The sequence below is a fragment of the Diabrotica undecimpunctata genome, chromosome 4 (genome assembly GCF_040954645.1).
Source record: "Diabrotica undecimpunctata isolate CICGRU chromosome 4, icDiaUnde3, whole genome shotgun sequence".
NCBI classification, from domain to species: domain Eukaryota; kingdom Metazoa; phylum Arthropoda; class Insecta; order Coleoptera; family Chrysomelidae; genus Diabrotica; species Diabrotica undecimpunctata.
The window spans coordinates 63,590,365-63,608,581 of NC_092806.1; the positions used below are offsets into that span (position 1 = coordinate 63,590,365).

At 32.0% G+C, this 18,217-nt stretch overlaps 1 protein-coding gene across 1 annotated transcript in view; it reads right to left on the bottom strand.

Annotated features, from left to right (window-relative positions):
* The window catches only part of PsGEF (Protostome-specific GEF), a 204,819-nt gene that overhangs the window by 59,453 nt on the left and 127,149 nt on the right, over nt 1-18,217 (bottom strand). The window contains exon 15 of the mRNA XM_072529608.1: nt 9,542-9,665. Within this exon, the coding sequence (XP_072385709.1) occupies nt 9,542-9,665 (124 nt within the window). The remainder of the gene's footprint in view (nt 1-9,541; nt 9,666-18,217) is intronic.

The window sequence follows — 18,217 nt, forward strand, 5'->3', positions numbered from 1 at the left end:
TAACCAGTATCATTAGGTACATTGTGAAAACTATTCATACTTACAAAAATTAAGATGTTAACCGAAACTTATTTATGACTGTTCCGGTAAATTCAACATGGTAGGGAAGCCTACCTAACACAGACAGTGCAAATAATAATCTACCGCACATACACCAAGTGGCAAAGTTTAAAGTGGTAGACAAATTTGTAGACTTGCGCGTCTTGATAACCAACAATGGCCATTGATCTTTAAAAATCAAGCGTAAACTAGCATTGCGCGAACAGCAACAGCTAAACTGATTAAAATATGGAAAGACAGAACACTAACTAGGAATGGTGAGCTCAGGTTGGTCAAAGCTCTTATTTTTCTTATTTCTACATATGGAGTTGAAACATTTACTCTCAAAAAACTCGATAGGAGTAAGATCGAAGCCTTCGAAATGTGGATCTATAGAAGTATTCTACGTATATCTTGGATATAACATAGAACCAACCTGTCAATTCTGGAAGAGCTCTTGAAGGCCAAAGACAAAGAGGAAGATCTCTAATACGATGAGAAGACCAACTGATCTCAGTTAGAAAAATCTCTACATAAAGCCATTCATATGGCACAGGATCGCGGCCAATAGAGACAGCAAGCTAATAATATTTAAAGTGTCACCTCGCCCTGATAAAGGCTTAAGGAACGAGGAGGAGGAGTGAAGCCTATTGGTGTGCGGGTTATTGATCCTCACCAATGCACATTACTCCGTGGCGGTGGTACAAAGACTAGTGGCGTTAATCTATATCGTATATCGTTGTTTTTGTAGAACGTTATTATGGGTTCTGAGTTTTACAATTGTCTTCATTAGATGTTCTTTAAAACTAAGAGTTCTTTTGAGTCCAATAGTGGTAATTGTAACAGAAATCTGCCCTTGAAGCTAAGTTGGCAGTTGACCATCCTGTCGTTTTAATGAAAGCACGCTACTTTGGTATTGGCGATATTGGGATCTAATCCTCAGTCAAGAAAATATCACCCAAGGGTATTTTATTAGAATTTATTAAGCAGACTTTAATTTTTTATCTAGTAAGCTTCCAGTCAACCAGATGCCTGCTATGTAGAGACTGAACAAAACATCTGTTAGATAACATTGAAATAATAAGATCCGTAACCTTTCTGCATGGGATAACTTACATTAATTTATACATTACTTCTTGTTGCCAGTGTTTTATGCGGCGTTAATGAAAACAGTTGTATTTAGTTGCTCTTGAAATCCAATTTTCACATAATTAGTCAGGGCAAGTACTTGGTCTGTAGAGTTGCGATTTGGTCGAAATGTTTTTCTGGTAATTTTAGGGTCTTCAGATGGTTTTAAATTTAGTTGTTTAGTTGTACAAGAGGTTTTGAAGGATAATGTGTGGGACGCTACTTGGTTTGGTGTTAAGTTAGTTTGGTGCCTGCATGGGTTGCTATCAGCGAGATTTCGCAGCAGAGTCCAGGTTTGTCTACTTTATGTTTTAAAACATAAGTTTTTAACTGTCTTAGTTTATTTCTCGCGAATTGCAGCAATATTGCTGTGGATGAGTTCGTCTGCAATTTTCTTCCATTCCTCTTCGATGAATATTTTATACAATTTTTTGCCCTCCTCATACAATTTAAGAGTATTAAGTCGGAATAACAGGAACACATTATTTATACATGAAAAGAAAACAATACTTTTATTTAATATTGTAGATTGTAAATTATTATCTTCTCTAATCGTCACTTTACTTTTATTTCCTTTTGCCGTTATTTTAAAAAAATTCTTATATTTTCGCAGAATTCCTAGTTCTTTCATAATTTTAATATTATCTAAACTGTCCAGGCTTAAACTGGCTGTATTGAAGAACGAGAAATTTCCCGAAGTGCTAAATTTATCGAGACTACGGCTTTATAAGTTCAAATACTATAACCAAAGCTATTTTGGTGTACCACTGAAATGCTCTTATTTGTCAATTAGAGTTGTACGAATCTAGTTTTTGTCTAGACTAGTTTTATATGATAAAGAATTTATAGAATAGAGTACCGAAAAATTCGAAAACGAAAAAATTGGGATTGACATGGAGGTTGAATCGGAACTGCTACAGAAAAGGATTCAAAAGAGAAAAATGATGCCAAGATAAATTGTAGATAAAATAACCAACAGAATAAAATCTTTTTGTGACTTTAGTGATAATACATTATTATATATACAGCATTTTATGCTGATTTTTCGTTTGGATCCGAAGAGTATTCCTAGTATTATATCTGGTTTAAATATATCCACATTTGAAGAACTAAGTAAAAACTTTTTTATGAAAGAGCTACTCAAGAAAACTTACGTTCAAGGTTAATTCATTTGATGATTCACAAGATGACAGAAAGAAAAGAGTCAGAAACAACAAACCCTTTTAATGATGGTGGCAATAGTGCCACGGATTCGCCGTGGGGTGAGTCACGGGTGTATTTTATCACCATTTTTGTTTAATTTATATCGTGAAGCCATCTTATAATTTAGCGTTGGCCGAACTCAATGAGGGCCTAATAATAAACGGTGAGCTACTTAATAACATAATATATGCTGAAGATGCCGTCCTTCTGGCAGGAACACTAGAAGAACTGCAACACCTTGCTCAACAACTAAATATACATTGCAACGATTATGGACTAATAATAAATTTGAATAAAACCAAGTTCATGATATTTACTAAAATACAAAATATCAAAGATGAGCTAATACTAGATAAAACATAAATTGAACAAATATCTTCGTACAAATATCTTGGGGCATAGATCACACTCTACTTTTCAATGTCTACAGTAAAGCGGTATTTCAAAAAGCGCTCTCAGACTCAATAGAAGGTATATCTATCAATGGAGAAGTTTTGATTAACTTACGTTTTGCAGACGATACAGTAATAATGACGGATAACAACAATGATTTACAGAACGTAATGCAACGCCTTAATGAACGCTGTCATAAGTACGGACTGAAGATAAATTTAAAGAAAACTAAATGCATGATCATGACTAAATCTGCACATGCAAATATCCAACTGACTATTGAAGATATTGCAATTGAGAGTGTTAATAACTATAAATACTTAGGAACATGGATAACATTAGATGTAGACCAAACCAAAGAAATTAGGACACGCATTGAAATAGCACCTGCATCATTCGTTAAACTTAAAAAGTTTCTTTGTTGTCGAGATATAAGGTTAGAACTTCGCCTGAGAATGCTTCAATGTTACGTGTTCTCTACTCTTTTTTATAGCTTGGAAGAATGGACACAAAAACATGTCCATCTGAATAAGTTGGCCGCCTTTGAATTTTGGTGTTACAGAAGAATCCTACGAATATCATGGATTCAAAGAATGTCAAACGTGGAAGTAACTAGAAGGATAGGAAATGAGGCGGAAATAATATTAACTATCAAAAGACGAAAACTTAAGTACTTAGGACATGTGATGAGAGGGCAAAAATACGCATTATTACAACTTATTATGCAAGGCAAAATCCGAGGAAAGCGAAATGTGGGAAGACGAAGAATATCCTGGCTCAAGAACTTAAGGAAATGGTTTGAATGCAGTAGTGCAGAACTTTTTAGAGAGGCAGTCAACAGAGTCCGCACAGCCATGATGATTTCCAACCGTCGATAGAAGCTGGAACTTAAAGAAGAAGAATAGATCACGGAGATATTGATTAAACAAAAGAACTAAGATGCCGCATTAAAAATGCACGGTCAACTTTTAACAGAGTTAGAAAGCTTTTCTGTAATCGCAATATCAATATAACTCTACGCGTAAGAATGCTTCGATGTTATATTTTCTCCACCCATTAGTATGCTGTTGAAGCGTGGACACTGAAACAATCCAACATTCAAAACCTGGAAGCATTCTAAATGTGGTGTTATTGGCGTATTCTAAAAATGTCATGTCAAACAAGTAGAAAAACAATGCGAAGTTTTAAATTACATAAAAATCAGGAGGTCGGAATACTTAGGGCACATCAGGAGAGGTGAAAAATACGTACCATTAAGAAATATAATGCAGAGCAAAATCAAAGGCAGAAGAAGCGTAGGGAGACGTAAAATCTCATGTCTATGCAATATCCGTGAATGGTTTGGATGCAGTTTAATTGAACTATTCAGGCGTGTAACCAACAAAATTATAATTGCAAGAATGATTTCCAATTTCCGATAGGAGAGGAATTTGAAGAATAAGGCAATGGCGAGGAAAGTGTTGAAAATGTTTATTTTTATGTAAAAATATGTAAGAATGGCCTTGCATTTAAATACATTTTGTCTTTTACTCAAGTAACTTGTGAAAGATACTTTTCTTGTTTAAAGTTTATAAAAAATAGATTAAAATCAAGACTAGATAAAAATAAATAAAAGTCATTTATATTCATGTCAATTGAGAAAGACATGTCAATTTAGAAGATATTGACATCGAGCAAATTATTAATGAATTTGCGAGAAAAATCAACTTATCAAAAACTACAATAATACTTTAAAATTAATAAATAAATGAATATTTTGATATATACCACAATATATTGTAAACTTTTAAGAAATGTAATAAATATTAATGTGAATATTGTGCTTTTTTATTAACGGGGCCTAGCTATCTAAATATTTAAAAACAGTTTAAAATTTTTAGTATAATGAGATAATTCTGAAATATAATTATTTTGTTTTGGTTCCGAAGAAACAATATATTTTCCTAAAATAAAAAAATGGTATTACCCCTTCCAATCTGGTAAAGAAGTCGAAACGTCAAATATAAATAATACTTCTGTATTTTGTGGTCTATTTGACAAGAACTGAGATCAACAAAAAAAAATTAATTTCATACCAATAATTTTCGAGTCATTTTTGAATTTTTCTTTTAGAAGATTTCCAAAGTTATACGTTGCCTACAACAAGCAATTGTTTAACTTTTAAATCCAATATCTCAAAATTTATAAAATTTAGGCTTCCCTAATCTTTTTAGGGTTCATTGGTAGGATCTTACGTTTATTAGTTAGGGGTTAAGAGTTGCGTAAAAAGTCTCAATCTTAGAAAGTTTAGAATTAGTCAACTGGTACTTATCGATTAGATTTTTTAACTTATAGTACGAATTTATATAGAAATAAAATATTTCTTTTAGAGTAATACTCCAAAAACTTTAAACATTAATCAAATATTATTTTTATGATTTCTAAATTGACTTTTAGAATATCTAAGCGTTACTGAAATTTTGGCAACATAGAAAATAAATTTATATTCATTTGTATTGATAACAAAGTATGTGAGCTATCAATATTGAATATGTAACACCATCGACAATATTTCCTTTGGATTTTCCTTTTCCTTGATTTTAAGTTGTAGAATATTATATTTTTGACTTCCTATTATCTTCTTCTTCGCGTGCCATATCAGAATTATCCGACGTTGGCGATCACCATTGCGAAGGCTTCTCGATCTTCTGCAATATGGAATAATTGTCCTGCATTTGATATCTGTGTCCATTCACGAATGTTTTTTAACCAAGAAACTTGTTTTCTTCCTACACCTCTACGGCCCTCTATTTTGCCTTTCAGGGTCAGTTTTAATATTTTATATCGACTTCCCCTTACTATATGTCCCAGATAAGACATTGTTCGATGTTTAACGGTCTTTAGCAACTCTCTATCTTTGTTGACACTCTTTAGTACTTCTTTATTAGTTTTCCTTGTTGTACAAGGTATCTTTAGCATTCGTCTATGAACCTACATTTCCAATGCTTCAATTTTGTTCATGATCGATACTTTTTATTTCTATGTCTGGATCTAGTTGTTCCTTTATCACAGTTCCCTAAACACTAAAAATTTGGTTTTGTTTGAGTTTATTTTAATGCCCATTTCCTCTCCTACCTGGTGAATACGATCAAGCAGAATTTGGAGACCTTCAATATTATCTGACAGAATTACTATATCGTCTGCATATTTAATCACATTAAGTAGTTCCCCGTTGATTTTTATTCCATATGGTTGTCTCTCAAGTGCCTTTTTAAATAACGGGTCCGAGTAAATATTGAACAATGTTGGCGACAAAATGCAACCTTGTCTGACTCCTCGTTGTATGGAGATTTGATCGGTGTAGTTATCTCCAATTTTTACGATAGCAGTTTGATTCGAGTACAAATTTTTAATGACACGAATATCCTTGTCATCTATTCCGATGTTTTTCAGTATTTGCATTAATTTTACATGCTGTACTTTATCGAATGCCTTTTCGAAGTCCACGAAACATACAAATACATCACGGCATTTTTGTAATAGATGTTAAGCGCAAAAAGTGCCTCCCTGGTTCCCATAGCATTTCTAAAACCAAATTGGGTATCTTCGAGATCTTCTTCGCATTTGCTTCTAATTCTGTTGTGAAGTATTCTTAGGAAAATTTTAAGAATGTGTCTCATTAGGCTAATTAATCGATGTTCTGAGCATTTTCTCGCATTGTGATTTTTAAGTATTGCGACAAAGGTGGACTTGAGCCAATCTGTGGGAATCACTCCGGTGTTATATATTGAATTAAAAAGTCTTACTACTACTTTTATGTTATTATCCTCTAGTAGTTTTAGCAACTTAGTTGGTGTATTATCTGTATCACAAGTTTTTCTAAGTTTAGCATTATTTATAGCGTGTTCTACCTCGCATTTCATAATTTCTGGCCGTCAGTACAGTTTTGGTAGAATTCGTCAATATTATTCCTGTCATCTTCAAACAACTCTGATATATACAGCTGCCATTATTTTCTTATTTCGTGCTCATTTACAATAATTTTGTTATTATTGTCAACGAGTACAGAGGTAACTCGTTTTTTAAATATGTTACTCATTTCTTAGTTTTTTGTGCATATTAAATAAGTCGTGTTTAGATATTACATCCTCCATTTCGTGGCACCTTTCTCTCATCCATTTTTCTTTTTTCTTTGACTAATTTGATTTCTTTTTGTATTCTTCTCTGCAGGTGTCTATATTCTGTTTCATTAGATTTTATCAGTCGACGTTGTTCCATTAATTTCAAGATGTCGTCTGTCATCCATTTATTTTTCTTGATTAAGTTTTCTTCCTATTATACATTATTTTATATATTACGATTATATCTACATCATACTTGTTTCATACATTCTAGTTTGCACCGCTTTCTATCTCCCTCCTGAAATGTCTTTCTGGGGCGTCCTCTTCTTCTCTACACCGATCTTCACTCGGTCACTTTTTTTGGCCACCTGCCTCCATTTATTTCTATACTATCTCAAACTCTTGACTTCAGTGGTGTCAATTATTGTAGTCTCTATACCCATTTTTCCCCATATCTTGCCATTTCTTATACATTTACATTGACAGTAGCTTTTTTTAACATTCTGTCACTTGACAGACCTCAGCTCCATAAGTTGCGAGACTATGGTCTGGTAGATTCTCATGTTTGTATATTTTTTAATTTGGTTTTTCAACAGAACGCAAAAAAACGTATTTCTAAGTTTCTGAATGTTCTTTTTTCTAAAAGCTATTTTGGGCTTGGCTTTTAGCTTTTAGCTAAACAGGTTGTCAGTACAAGCCCTTACTGTACGGAAATTACTTTGCTCCTCCTCATTAGTAATTTGCTACTCTCTTCTCACTTTCATATTCTTGCCATTTATGTCGTTGCATAGGCTAAAAACATAGTTTTTTGGATTTAAACCTCTATAGTTGCAGCACTTTCTTGTTTTCTTTTTCTTATTTATGGTTGCTTGATACGAAGGCTCTTTCCATTCGGGTGGCTGTTCTTCGCCTCTTAAAAAGCAATATTAAACAAAAAGTGAGTAGTTGTTATAATGAGTCCGGTCTATAATTTAAAAGTTATTGGAAAGAAGTGTAGGTCCAGAAGCTCATCCATTATTCATTGTTATTAGGATTTTTTTTTATTTTAGTTGGTGTTATTGAGTTTTCTTCTAAATAAGATGTTTATGACTGAGAAGACTGGTCATTATTTTTAGAAAGAAATTGTGGACGATATTCGGCCAATAGGTTTTGATGTTAATCTTTTCAAATTTTTTACCGGCATTGAGCTGATGTGAAGTTTTTCCTTTCTATTCGTTCTTAGGGATTTAGTATTGTTCTCCATGCTTCGCTTGCTATGCCTTCTGGTCGATTTGTTTACACTTATTGTTCCATTTTTAATTTTTTCGCATTCAGCACTGATCACATTCCCTTAACATAAAGAAAACAAAATGTATGATGACTTTCAAGAAGGAACAGCAATTTGGACGGATCAGTGTGAATAATTAACGAATAGGAATAGTTAAAACATACACCTACCTTGGTACGAACATCAATGAAAATTTGGACCGTTTCCTAGAAATCAAATGTAGGATAGAGAAAGCAAGATCTGCATTTTAAAAAAATGGCTCAGTTATTCAAATGTCATAATTTATTAATATCCATAAAAATTACGTTACTACGATGTTATATATTTCCTATATTGTATTACGTAATTGAGTCTTGGACTCTCACAAACGCTACCTGCAAGATAATTGAAGCTTACGAAATGTATCTTTATCGTCGAATCCTAATGATATCATATACTGACCACGTTACTAATGAGGACGTTCTAATAAGAATACACAAAGCAAGAGAGCTGTTAAACCCTACAAAAACAGCTAAAATCGAATACTTTCAGCATCTTGTGTAGTCTTCTGCATCTTTTGTCTTTAATATGGTGTACACGTCTAAATCCAAGCTGGTCCAGTTTGATGTTACTTTTTATATTATTTTATGTTACACTTAAATTTTGAAAGTCTGATACTTTTAATTTGTACTTAATTTTAGACAATTTGTTATCAGTTCGAAAAACCGTATATGTCAAATGAATATTTAAAAAGTTCGTTTTTATAATATCTCCCTATTTTTGTATTGAAGGATGTAATTTAATGTAAATTTAATTATAAAATAAATACAGCTACTGATGTTAGAATTTACCAATACTATTCCAAGTACCTTTGACCTTTCTGTAAAAATAAATCAAAAATATAATAATGATTCTTCTTAAATAGCTGAGGTATTTTTCATTGATCAATGCCACGCACTGAATTATATATGAAACTATTAACTGTAACAGTACGGTCATTGTTATAATACTTTTAACTTTTTTGAGACAAACCGTCGATATTTAAACAGCTCATATCATAATTAAACTGACTTGCGTCCCAAGGTTCATCCCCGAGACGAAATTCATCCGTTTCATCGCTCTGATCGTCGGTGCAAGCCTCCGTACTGGGGGTAAGTATAGCAGACGGAGATGGGGCGTCTTCCGGAAGTGCATGCCTAGGTAGCAGACTAGCTTCCGATGTAAAGTGAGACGTGAAAGCTTGCGATAACTCAGAGGAGGAATGAAACGATATATTCGCACTAGGTGTGTCAGGAGTTTTATCTAAAGACATTTGAGGTTGAACAGGGAGACGTTCAGGATTGCAGGAGGGTATAACGGTACCAGGAATGTCTTGTGTTTTCTCTAGCAATATTTTGGTGTGAACATGAGGTTTGGTAGTATCTAGACGCACCTGGCGACGTATCGAAAGTGATTCGGCGGACTGCAGAGTAGCCACTGAGGAGGTAATTGGGACTTCGGGAGACTCTAATGGAGAACTAACAGAGCTGCCGTCCATGCCAGAGTTCAACTGAAAGCTGCGTGCGCAATAACAACACTACTGTAAGTTCTACCAAGTGATTGTCAAAATACAAGTTATTTAATCATAAACTTAAGGTTTTAAACATGTCAAAGAATAGAGTGATTAATATATTAAAAGCAGAGGTCTGCTTAAAACAGAAAATATGAATAAAATAACTGCCAATAAACTTATTTCCATTATTTTCGTACAACAGACTATAGAGCAATCGACTATTCCTTATTAGAAAATATTACAATTTGTGTCAATTTAATATATTATAAAATATATATGTATATATATACATACATATATATATATATATATATATATATATATATATATATATATAATATATATATATATATATAATATTATGTATATATATATATATATATATATATATATATATTTATATATATATATATATATATATATATATATATATATATATATAGGTAAGATTACAGCCGATCAATTAAGTACCAAATAGACTACTGAAATAAAAGACTAAGGTGTACTCTTTTCTACAGAATCCTATATTTCGTTAGTAGTCAATAACATCATGAGAAATGCTGCAATAATGTTTAAAGTTACAATGGTTAAATTATTCTGAACATATTGAAGTTAACCTAAACTGTTGCACACGAGTTGGCCTTAACACCTTGACTGCGGCGATTAAATACTTAATAACTAGTTCTTGCGTCATATGCCTCCGGAGGTACGTTATGATCTATTCTGTCTGTGCGTCACATGTCTCCTATGGCATGTGTGTACATGTAAGTACTTCATGCCCTCTAGTATACAGAAGTATAACTTTTGCATATATTACATACAGAAACTATTATAGAAGTATTATTCTACGTTCCTCTCAAACAGGACATACTGCCAACATCCGTTGTAGGTAGCACAGGGAACTAAACAAATTTTCTCTTTGAGATAATTGGATAAAATTAAAGGTGTTCATAAAAACAAAATACTTTATATTAAAATAAACAGAACAAACGCATTTTAAAAGTTATTGGTAATTTCTGCATCTTCTTTTATAATTAAGTGCTTTATTAAAACAAGGCAAACAGTATCCAGGTTGACCTGGGGAATCGGAACAAAAAGTTATAAACCTACGAACTTTTTTATCCACTTCACGGTAACTTAAACCTCAAGATTTTAATACTTGATGACAGCCTCTACATGGCTTTCGTCGTTTACTTCCAAGTCCTTCAGGTTTGGTAAAAGTATGCACTCTTTTTTTTGGAAGTGGTTTTTCTTCGAGTGATTGTATTAAATTATAAGCTAACTGACGTCTAAATTCTGTAATGCTCATTTTTTTCCTTTTCCGAGTATCATCTCAAATACTTCTTTCCTAAAAAAATTAACGAGAAAAAGATATTCAAATTATAACTTATTTTTTTTCTTACCGGTACCATTTCAAGCTTCGACGTAGCACTGTATGGTAAGATGATATCTGGTCAGAATAGTCTTCGTCTTTCTTTGCAGAGTTGTAATCAATTATACATTTCGGTTTCACAATATCCTCTTTTTGCCTATTCTGCTTTCCCGTTGGAACTAACTATTTAGTATAGGCTGGGACACTTGAAATCATTAACACAGGTCTCTTATCCATCCACTTAATAATTCCTAGTTCATCTTTCTTTTTTCCAATGACCTTTGTTGGCTTCATCTTCTTGGACTAGTTAAAAATAGGTGGTATTCCTTTACTGTTTTGTCTTAGTGTCCCACAGTACATCATATTTTCTGCTAACAATTTTTAACGAGTGGTATTCCTGAATAAAAGTTATCAGCAAATATTATTTTGCCAGCTTTATCTGTGATACACTGCAGTAATTTTGTAATTTTAGAACAACTGTTTCAGAGTGTGCTACATTAACTGGTTATTGTTAATTTTTTCCTGTGTAAATACTTACATTAAAAGTATAGCCTTCAGGAGAACAGAGTTTGTATAGTTTCACTCCATATTTATGAGTCTTGTTGGGGATGTACTGACGAAAATGGAGTCTCTATCTGAAAGGTACCACAGATTCATCTATAACGAGAATGTTGCTAGGCTCCATTATTCCTTAAAAATTTTGAATCCACTTTGTAACTAAATTTTATATTTTGCATAATCTAATAGTGGTATTAGATGTCTCATTATTTTCAAAATGAAAAGTTTTAATAAAAGCAAAAAGCGGTCTCGAGTTAAAACTTTTGCGATAAATTTATTATAAAATATATCATCTTTAAACCAATATAAATTTAAATGTGGTACCTGAGTGAGACCCAATGCGATTATTTTCCATAGGAAGGCTCTTATTTCAATTTTGTTTGTGGTTGTCCATAAATTTAACCTGGATTTTTTTGAGTGTCGCATACTTAATTATTAAACAGCATAAATGTGGGTTTTATTAACAATAATATCCAATATTTCATCAGTTACAAAATGACTAAAAACGTCTATTAGTTTCTGTACCGCATGTGATTCAATACCAAATAATGTATTCTTTCTTACTACAAAATCGTCACCAACTACATCTTCTTCTAAATCACACCATTCATCACTATCATTATTCTCAGCACTATGTTCATTATTATCTAATGGAACTTGCTCATATGGTGTAGTAATAATTTCGTCATCACTACCAATAGAAGAATTTAAATCGGAGGATAAAGAAGATTTAGGAAAATAACTTCTATCTAGCAATGAATCGTCACTGTCAAAGGGATCTTCGATACTGTCGGCATCGTATGAAGTTTAAGTTGCTGTCTGCTCATTATCCATTATCCATTTTGTGTTGAATTTTTGTTTGTATATAAACTGTTGTTCGTTTTCATTATTAAAATTTTCATGACTTTTAATCAACCCTGTGTTATCATGTAATTCATTTAAAATAGTATTTGTTTCAAACCTCTTTCCAAAGTTTTTATGATCACTGATTGTTTCCTCATTTGCAACTTCTATCACCTTTTGTTTCACTATATCAATCATATATCTTGGCCTTTTCGACATTTTAACAAGTACTGCTCACACTTCAATGAACTACAATAAACTGAAACTGAATATATACAGCGAAAAGCACCAACAAGTTGAAACGAATGGCAATGGCACATGCCTACCGGGATGTGTGACGCATAGTAACAATACATTTTTGTTTATGTGCTGCAAGTGTCTCCGGGAGCCTATCTTATATTATCGACATTTGTAGCGAGAATTAAAAATTTTCTATCGGTAGCTATTTGTTACACTTAAAACGATGTACAAATACCATTTTTATCGCTACCGCCAGATGCGACGGTTTGGCCAATTTTACTACAGTTCAGTTAAAAAAATACGTACATGTCCCTGGGGATACGTGACGCAGTCAAGGTGTTAACCTTAACTTTTATGAAACACAATACATGACGAACCTTGTATTGGCCAATAACAGTTCAACGTATGGCATACAAGTAAAACAATCGTATATCTTTAAGTATCTGGCCGCATCTATATCTATAAGAAATCACTAAACAACAGAATTGGACAAGATAACTGCAGGCTCAATCGCCTAATTGGCTTACCTACAAGGGTTTCTAAGTATTGTTTATTTAATAAAACTCACCACATTCCAAAGATCATATATTCACACTACCCGGACTGCAATATGTTCAAAGTTAGTTATTATTAGTACATGATTTATTTACAACTCTCTGTCTCAACGTTCCACTGTTAAATTTATGTCTTTGCTTTTGAGGTCATGCCCCACCCGTTGATATTATGTATTGCAACGCTAATATCTCTCGTGTCTTATAGTTGGCTAAATGTAGACAAACATTATAATATTCTAAACGAATATATAACTAAAGACACCTTTACAAAGATCTGGTTAATATTTTGATATTAAACAGGCACCTTACAAGTCTTCAGATCAGATATTCTCATGTGCTTAAAATGAAAGGTCTTTGAACAGTGTATGTTTTCGGTTTTAACGTATGGAGTTAAAATACTGATCCTTACCAGAAAAATAATACAAAAATACAAGTGACACAGAGAGCAGTGGAGAGGTCAATGTTGAATATATCTCTCAGGGACAGAGCTTCGAATCAAATAGGAGAAAAACGTAACTGGCGTAACGAACACAGTTAAAAAAATGTAAACGCTGGAAGGAAACTTTCAACAGAGAAAACCAAGAAAATATTTGAACAAAAACCAAGACATGATGCGCATCGTAATCGAGGATGTCGTTCAATAATGGTCAGACAACATACATTACGCGCATCCATCACAACTGGATTCAAGGTACTCAAGCAATGGAAATATTTACCGGAGAACTATGTTCAGCAATGGACTTGAAACGGATAATGATGAAAATGATGTATTACTTTTAAAAGTAGTATCATAAATTTGTATTTAATAAGCAGTACTAAAATTATACACTAGTAATACTTGTTATTAACATTTTAAGGAATTTGTTCCAAAATGTTCAGTTTCAATGTCACTATTTGTTAAAGAATAATATTTTATTCTGTAAAAAAATTACTTAAGTTCTGATCCAAGACATTTTATTTTGAATCTATTCCAATTAAAATTTTTTTCGATTGCTCTGTAATATAAGTTGTTAATAATACAAAGGTTATTATTGAGTCTTTTTTACAACTCATTTTATGAGTATAAAAAAGATTTTTATGTCAAGCATTTTATTTAATAACAATCACTCAGGTAACTGTACAGCTCTAATATGTGTTAAAATATCACTAAAATAAAACGTTAAAATTATGTCTAAATCGCTATCTAAAAATTTGCTAAAATCAGGATGTTAAAAACCACTAAATATCATTCATTATGAGGATTTGTTGTCAAAAATTATCATTTGCTTTTATTGATTTCTGAAACCATGGTACTCTTGAAACCATATTTAGAATTATTTAAAAGATACTACCCCCTGTAGTGTTTGAAATTTAAATTTTGTTTGACAAATTTTCTCATTTTTTTTATGTTATACCTGTGTGGGGTAGGTTTCCCTTAATACATTTGTTCACTTGTTCTTATCCTAAATACTACCGATATTATTCTTTTTAAGAGACTTGGTTTAACTCTTTCATAATGGATCTTGTTGTCCGAATAGGTTGGCAAAGGTACTGTGATTTTAAGCTTATAAACATTTAAAATAACTCGTTAAACTTATCTTAACTTGGAAAAAGATATCATTTTTACCTATAATACATAAATATTTATGTTGCATATCATTGTATAACCTTTTTTACTAATTATAATAAACATATTTATTTTTAATGGTTAAAAGAAATTACATGAATAAATAAACAATTCACAATTTATATAATTGTATTTTTATAATCTATGCAACGAGGCACCAAAAAAAACTTCAATTTTCGTTAATTAGAACCGAAGGTATTGCAACTTTTATAAATTTGAAGTTATAAATTTATAACTGGGAATTTTTGAAAAAAAAAGCTGACTTGGTTTAAAGTTTTAGGGTTTTAAGGGTTGTAGGATATTGCATTATTTAATAAAATTCATGTAAAAATGTCAACATTTGAAATAAAAAAATTACTTCCTACATATCTATGCGTCTGAGTTAAATAATTTAATTTGATAATATAAGCCTTTTTTTTTCAATTTGGTGCTTTTAGAAGTTTCTTAGATTCACTGTTTAGAGGGTTTAATGCTTGTATTAAAGCAGAAGGAGGTCATTTTGAACACCCCCTATAAAATTATTTCATATTTTGAATGTTATTGATTATTGTTGAAAATAAACATTAAATTAAAAATTTGGCGTACCTATTTAAATTACATATTACCCTCATTGTGGTATACCGTTGAATTGGGTATAAAAAGCCTTTCGTTTGACCTAACCTTCACCTCTATGATCAATTTAATTTTTCCATTGTAATGACGCCTCAGAGCTTATGATGACGTTACAGAAGTCATGTATACATCAATTGATATTATTGTAGGTCCAATTGTAGTCCAATTTCCCAATTTTAAAATAAAAATATTTATTACTTCCTGAATTATAGGCCCGTAAAAACATCTTGGAACACCCCCGTATACTATCTAGTGTAGAGAATTTTTTAATTCATTCTTGATATACGGAAAAACAGCAAAAAATTTGAATTTAAACAATATTGTTTATTAGCCAAAGCTAAATAGTTATACACTCGGTTTATAAAATGGACAAAGAGAGGCATAAGGAAGGAGAAAAAAAAAAATTAATAATCCAAAACCTGTCGTTGGAATACCAAGAAACACAGCCAAAAGAACAATATTGAACTGGGTGAAACAGATAAAACAGATAACCACTAGTAAAACTACTGGGTCTTAAACATTCAAAGGCTTTTATATAGGAACCTTCGAAGAAGAAATCCAAAGATCTACTAGATATGAATAGAAATGATCTACGAATTATCGTAACAACATGTCGCCGTAAGGTGCGGCGAAATGTTGACGGAACGGCGGAATACTTTCTGTAGCAACTGCTCAGGGTCTGATATGATAAGGCTGAATATATTTCAGCATGTTCTAGTAGAGCCATAAGACTTTTTAGAAATGGTCATATTAGACGTTAAAAAGGCTGGGCTAATAGGGCAAATTTAACCTAGGGGTGACACAATAGATATCTTAGGTCAAGTAGAAGTGTGGTTAAGCGTCAACTCATATTGAATTTAACCTAACCTGCTTCATGTAAAATTTTGATATTGTTTAAACTTCTTCTCAAAATTGTCTAACTGTATCTAGTCGAATATTTTGCACCGTTGCAATACGTATCTGTTACATATTTATTTCCTAGAGTTCTAACCGTGTACAAAGATTAATGAATATCATCTGCATTTTCTGGTTTCGTCTACCATGTTTGTTGGAAGTTAATTTTTAATAAAATACCAATACCTTAACGGCCGGAAAGGCCAAATAACAAAATGAGTTTGACGCTAAAGGCTTGGGTTCGATCCCTAGGGGCGTAGTATTACCAATATATTACCCGCATGTGTTGAACATTAATCTTTAGCGATTCTGAATATTGTCTAAGATATTTGTATGTTTTTAACATCCTGAGTACTGTCTAAAATGTATCAACCTAGATATCTATTTGTTACCGGATCATATTAGTTAAATGGTGCACTGGACTATAAAATTAGCATATTAAATAACTGAACTAATTTCTAGCTCTATAGAGATTAAGATTAAGAGAAAAAATGGAATACACTAATCGAAAAACAAATGTCATTGTACGTCAATTTATGTTTGTGGCGATATTTCAAATTTAGGAGCATAAGCATGTTCACATTTCATTAGATTGCAATTGTGATTATATTGTCTTATAGCACTATTTAAGTTGGTTACCTTGAAAGGCGTTAACTATCATCTGTCACCTCTTGTCATATTTTCTGCTTCGAGATAAGAATTATATGCATCTTTTGCATCAATAGTTGTGTTCTCTACTTAAATTAGTATACGAGGAGAAACACTAAAAAGTATTTTTGGTATTTGTACACATATTACATATTTTTTTTTATTCAAAATAACTAAATAAATAGTAAAAATTAAATAAAATAAGTAACAGTCAAAATTCGAAGATTTCTTAGTTTTCGAAACCAAAATTCAGATAATTACCCAAAACTGCGTCTTCTAAAATTTTCAAAGCTAAACAGACGATGAATGGACTGACATGGGGAATCTAATTTTGCATTTAACAACATATCAATTTATCTAGGTAAGAACCTTTCGCGTACTGATTTCTTATATTCAAAACGCGAGTAAATAAAAATACAGAAAAGATAGTTAAGATTTGATTTTAGTATAGTGATTCCATGATTCACTTGATTTGTGTATTTATTTAGATATGTATTTCATCTGGACTCCTCAGAGCGACTATACAGAAGCTGTAAACGTGAAATCAAATCTATTTCGTCAAAAGAAATAATTATAAAAATATATACAGTCGGACGCTATCGCGCCATCTAAGAACAAATAGTCGAAATTCAAAGATTTCTTGTCGCCGTAGCGTCAGTATGTAGTTATTTTTATAATAACTTCTTTTAACTGAAAATATTAGATTTTATGTTTAGATCTAAATAGTCGCTCTGATGAGTCCTGATAGGGCGAAATAAGTAGAGGCGAATAGTGGAAGCACTATACTGAAATCAAATATCAACTGTCTTTTTTATTTACTCACGTTTTGAGTATAAGAAATCAGTTCGCGAAAGATCCTTTCCTAGAAGAATTAATATAATGTGAAATGCAAATTTAGATTCCTCATGTCAGTCAACTCAATGGATAAGCAAATCAGGAAACAGAATGTTACTATCAGAACTTAAGGAAGATGAAGAAATTGAAGATGCTACAAAATTCGTAAAAGAGAAGCTGAATGTAAAAATAAAAATTAATCACGTTTAGAAAGTCAATGTCATGAACGAAAAACCACCAATAGCAATAGTGAAAATGGAGACCCTCAAGGATAAAAAACTTTTAAATTATAGAATAAAAATAAATTAGGAGGAACGCAATATTTCATATAGAGTGATCTAACACAATCTGAAGCCAAAATACAGAAGAAGTTGAGGAATTTAGTAAGAGAGGAA